At 36.0% G+C, this 5621-nt stretch overlaps 1 protein-coding gene across 1 annotated transcript; it reads right to left on the bottom strand.

Moving 5' to 3' along the window:
- Positions 1-442: 442 nt before the first annotated feature.
- On the bottom strand, positions 443-5621 carry LOC143598969 (cullin-4-like). The gene is made up of 17 exons (XM_077077047.1): positions 5335-5621; positions 4316-4431; positions 3889-4235; positions 3186-3366; positions 2976-3098; positions 2606-2893; positions 2389-2514; positions 2192-2293; positions 2044-2097; positions 1851-1957; positions 1701-1761; positions 1490-1621; positions 1260-1397; positions 1085-1165; positions 913-993; positions 749-829; positions 443-676 (listed from the first exon to the last, which is right to left on the bottom strand). The coding sequence occupies exons 1-17, from the start codon at positions 5543-5545 to the stop codon at positions 563-565; spliced, it is 2343 nt and encodes a 780-aa protein (XP_076933162.1). The 5' UTR covers positions 5546-5621; the 3' UTR covers positions 443-562.

The following is a 5621-nucleotide window of genomic DNA, read 5'->3' on the forward strand; positions in this document are numbered from 1 at the left end:
AACGTTGTTTTAAATATGTTATTCATTTGTATTATAAGTTATACAAGCATTATAGGCGTTACTAATTTAATTTCCGTGTTTAGTACATGTACGGTAGTGGAGCAAACCAATACCAACCGTCCGACTTCGTGTGGTTTTGATCATAAGTTACATTTCTTTTATATTAAGTTAGAGGAGTGTCGTTTATAGCGTTGATATGTGCCGCAGTCGTATTTAACCCATACCAACCGAATGAACTTCCGTATGCCGCCGCAACACGGCTAGTATAACCTGACTACTTTTTTCTCTGTAAATTTTAAAACAACAAAGCACATGAACCAGACATCCAATTTTCAGACCTATGAGTCCAGTGTAGTGTTAAAACAAAACATGCTCTCTTAAGTCTCAAGTGTAGTGTTAAAAGAGTTATTGTGTCTTAAGAATACTACAACAGAAGCAAGAAAGCAAAGCAAGACTTTAGGCTTTTTTTTACAATGAAAACAAAAGCTATGACATCACTTTCTTTACATAATAAACTGACAAGGAAATTATAAATATCCAACACTCTAACTTCATTCATCTTTCAGGCTAAATAGTTGTATATCTGAGGATTATTCTTATCTCTCTCCAAGTATTCCCTGTCAATTAAGCTCTCTATCCTCTTCTTCAAGTCAACTGGTTTTATAGGAAACTTCAACTGTTCCAACAAAACAAAATATTATATCTGTGCATTAAAAGCATCATTTTCTTTATCAAGGATAATGGTTACCTGCTGAAAGAGTTCGGTTATCAGAAGCGTGTGAGACAGCATTTTCCTAGTCTTCATTATCCGAACAATAGCAGCATCAACCTGCAATATATTATTATTATTATCAGGGCTTTAATTATGGAAAAGTAATGCTAATATGATTGCATAAGAAATTATTAATTTGCCTGATATTGACGATCTTGGAATACTCTTTCGGTGGTGCTTGCGTTTTCTTCCACAGTTTCCTTCAACTGGATAGCATTAACCTGTATACACACGATTAAATTCATCATTAAACAGTCACAAACTTAACTGTGTACGACTGTACATGACACTTAATTTTAGTGTATGGTTTACCTTTATACGATAAAGAGGAGCAGTAAACGCATCATTGAACAAGAAAGTATCATGATCATCCACTTCCCTACCTTTCGGTATCTGAGTAAAACATCAAGATTATTTAATGTTTCTAAGGGTAACAAATTATGGAAAACAAATCAATTTTTTATTAATACATAAATAAATAAACCACCTTTTGAAGAACACGAACTTTTCCACAAGCAAGCGACTGCAGGGTTCTCCTTAATTCCTTGTCCTCAATGCTAGTAGCATCTTTAATATCTTCAAAACTTAGTTTTTGTGCATCGTTGAACAGCATCAGAACAACAGTCTGAAAACATATTATAGCATTTACTAAATAAAACAATAAACAAATACATAATAATAATAATAAATAATAATAATAAGAAGAAATAAACCGACCTGAAATAAAGAAACTGCCAATTCTTTCTTTCCCTTGGCAAATTCTGCTTTCAAAACACAGTGACCTAATGAATTTTGCCACATTAATCGCCTACCACTATATTTGCTCAAGTAGAACTCTTTAAATATGTCCTGCAAAAATTATACAAGTAATTTAAAAAGAACTGAATATTAAATAGAACAATGTTTTATTTATGTGATTATGTCATACCTGATAAACATTCAATTCATGGGGAAGGCGGACATCCATTGGTGGGTATGTTGGCCAATACCTGTATTCAATTACCAAGTTAAATTAAATGTCAACAAAAATCATATTTTTTGTTATTTTCCCCAAGAAAAGGAGAATGACAAAACATACCCGGTTGTCAAAACATGAACACTCAACTCGATTCCTGAAGGCAGTTTCGTCCTAGCTTGAGATGATTGCTTGAAAGATTCATTAATCTCCTTGGACAACTCTATATCCTAGAAAAATAAATAAAAATAATCAGCCCTATTTATTGAATGCTCAAAATGTTATTTAATTAAAAAAAAAAGTCAAGTAAACTTACCTTAAACATTCCTTCAAGCTTGTTGGTAAACTGGCTACCGCATTCGGTTTTCAACTAAAACAATGATCAAATAGTTGATAATCAGAATTCAGAAGATAAACTTGTCACACAACAGGTAAAAAAACATAAAAGACTATAAAGTATAAACCTTGGAGATCATTGACTTTTCGGCATCAATAGATGCACTCTTCCCCATAAGAAGCCTTTTCGCAAGATCCTTCTTATAGAATGCTTCAAACACATCTTTACCCTATATCACAATATCAAACAAATATAGATGAAAGTATTAAGTGAAAGTAAAAGAGCCTTTGTTTCAAAAAAAATTTACTGCAACTTTTTAGATACCTGTATAAATCTAAATAGAACCAAAACTTTATCAAGAGTGCCCTCCAATTCTTCCTCAGATGTACCCTTATTCCCAGCACGAAGCTTCTCATCCAAAAACTTTGCAATCAATTCAGCAGGACGGTTCTGAACATTAACACATTATTACTCCGTTACTTCCACAAAAGATTTATATGAAATTGCAGATTTTGGCTATAAATCATAACATAAACAGTACCTGACGAAGATTAATTAGATACTCAAACGCTTCTTTAATTGTGTTGCTAAAAACATCATTCTTCGAGAAGCTTTCTTCCCATATTTTATCAAGAGAAGCCTTAAACACCAAGAGAGAAGACACCATATCTTTGTCCTTCTCTTCATCTGTCACAATCCCCTGTCCTGTTTTTCTGATGTATGAACTTAAGGCGTGTCGTAACGATTCAAGAGCGTTAACCCTAGAGAAAAGTGTATACATCCTTTTAAGATCTTCAGTTCGGCTTCCATCCATCAACATCGTGAAACCCTATACCAAGTTATAAAAAAAAGTCAGTGACTGACTGAAAATTATCTTACAGAGAGCAATAAAAGTTTAAAAAAAAACATGCCTTATCAAGTATTGCAGATATATGAAGCTCAAGAAGTTGTCTTTCAGCAGTTGCTACCAGCGGTTTTCTTGTACTAGCATCAAGATACAGTACGCATCTCTCATGCTCTTCATGCAACCTTACCTGCAATCGCATTCATAAACACCATTAAAAAGATAAAACATGAAATAACTTTTAAAAGAACATATGAAGAATGATAATGATGCACACCTCCACGTGCTTCAAATAATCTGGAACATCAGAGTGTTGCATGTATTTAACTCCTTCAGCAGCATAAAACTCTGATGTACATTCAAGGAATGGTTTCTCAAAACTCTCAGCATAAATGCCTAAAGCAGTAAACATCTTCAACAGATGGTTAAGAAGTGTTCTATCAACCGCTTCACCTAATCTAAAAATTGTAAAACAAAAACATATTAGATTGTCAGTCATAACATCATCATCATCATCATCATCATCATCATCGTACTCAGTATATCCCACCAATAGCAATGCTATGGTAGGGTTTGAGGAGGGTAAGATGTAGACAGCCTTACCTCTATCCCATAGGGATAGAGAGGCTGCTTCCGGTGAGACCCCCGGCTCGATAGTAGTTTTGAATCAAGCCTTGGATATAAGACACATAACACTCAATCATCGGGACACCGGCTGATTGGTGCATGTGCCCTTGTCTTTCGGCTATCAACGCCACCACATGATGCCTGATTAACCTTCCGCCACTTTTAACGTTATTTTCACGTGATTAGTAAAATAACGTCAAAAATTAGTGCAATTTTACTTTTGCCCACCCAAGGGTTCACACATATATACATTATATGTGCGCACCGCAAGCAGGGCGTATTGTCAGTCATAACATATACATAAATAATCATATCAAGTATATCTGTAAAAAGATATAGCGATAATATTATACCTCTCGCTTTCTATCATTTTCAGAAGACCAAAGACTGTTTTGTGTTCAACTTCTGAAGCTAGTTTCAAATGCTTCCGAAAGAGTTGAAGGCCCATGTCCCACAATGACCTAACAGATGGACTTTGTTTGACATATGTACGGTCAAGATACAACGCTATACCACGAATCATTAACATTTGGTCACAAAAATCCTGCCAGGTTTTGTGCACGAGTGATAAGAAAACCACAAGGTCTTCACTTTGACCAACTAGTGATTGTAAAGCAGTAGATATGTGAGATTCACATTCTCTTTCAATCCGTTGATAAAGATTGCCTCCCATTTTGTGGAGGCAAAGATCATTAACCGCCTGTAAAAATAAAAACATTTGGTCAATACATGGCCAAAGGATAATTCACAGTAAGAAAGAAGCATGTGTGTACAACTCACTTGATAAAGCTTCTCCAAGTCACAAGGATCGGGCTGCTTCAAGAATATAGCACTAATTGCTGACTGCAAGACCGCCCATGTATTCTCCTCAAAGTTTGTAGGCAAGGTTGGTTTAGCTTTAAGAAGAAAAATAGAAAAATAAAATATTTTTAACAATCATAACGAAGATACAAATAAATATTAAAAAAAAACATTTGCAAATAAATTTGACATGCTGTTTATTCAAAAAGCTTCAACAACTGCATTAAATATTCAACATTGTTTTAGGCTATGTTGTCAAAAGCCCTTCAAGCCAGAAAAAGCTTCAACAACTGCATCAATAACTCAACATTGTTTTAGGCTATGTTGTCAAAACTCAAAAGCCCTTTGGAAATGTGCCTAAGCCCTCAAGCAAAGCAAAACGCAAGAAACACGCCTTCCTGCCATCCAGACAATCCGGCAAGATTCCAGCCAGATTATGGTCAGATTTAGGTGAGATTCTGGCCAAATACTGAAAGTTTTAGCAAAATTCTGCAAATTCTAAGCAAACTGATCTAAAACATCCAAAAATAGCATGAAACCATCTTAAAAACTATCCTTAAACAAGCCTAAAACATAATCGTATCTTATACTACGCGCCTTGCCTATCTCGAGCCCTCACTTACTAAACGCCTTGCTCCTAGCCTCGTAGGCCCAAAACTCACCCTTTACACCTTGAGTGCACCTTACACCTTTAACAACTACGGTTCGTATGCTTACTCTACGCGCCTCACCTATCTCAACCCCACACTTACTAAACCCACAACTCGCCCGTCACACCTTTGACAACTATAACCTTTAGGGTTTTAGATTCAATAAACTTCTGTTCAATTAATACGACTAACACACTATGTATAAGTATAAATAAACATAGGTGAATTGATACATAGTGCCTTAAATCTTAATACCCTAAAAACCCCAAATCAGTCTACACATCACAAACCCTGATAACCAGTAATTCAATTCAATTCAATTCAATCCAAACAAGATAAATTTACAACCTTTAACAAGCTTAATCACAAGCTTCTTAGCAGGCTGCGGCGGCGTGGCCTTTTTGCGAGCCAAATTGGCTGTAAATCCGGGTCGTCCAGGTTCGTTATCAGTCGGATCTACGATCATCGGGTCGGGTGCAGCCGAATTGCCGTCAAACTGGTGGGATTGGAACCCGGGTTTGTTGTCCATGGATACGGCTTGTGATTTGGCCTTCTTCATGGCCGGAAAGTGTGAGTGGTTGGTGGTGGTGGATGATGACGGTGGCGGTGGTGGTGTGTAAGAGGTTGTTGATGAA

The sequence above is a fragment of the Bidens hawaiensis genome, unplaced genomic scaffold (assembly GCF_021521415.1).
Source record: "Bidens hawaiensis isolate Kalapana, Puna unplaced genomic scaffold, B.hawaiensis_p1.1 tig00051320_1, whole genome shotgun sequence".
Taxonomy (NCBI): Eukaryota; Viridiplantae; Streptophyta; class Magnoliopsida; order Asterales; family Asteraceae; genus Bidens; species Bidens hawaiensis.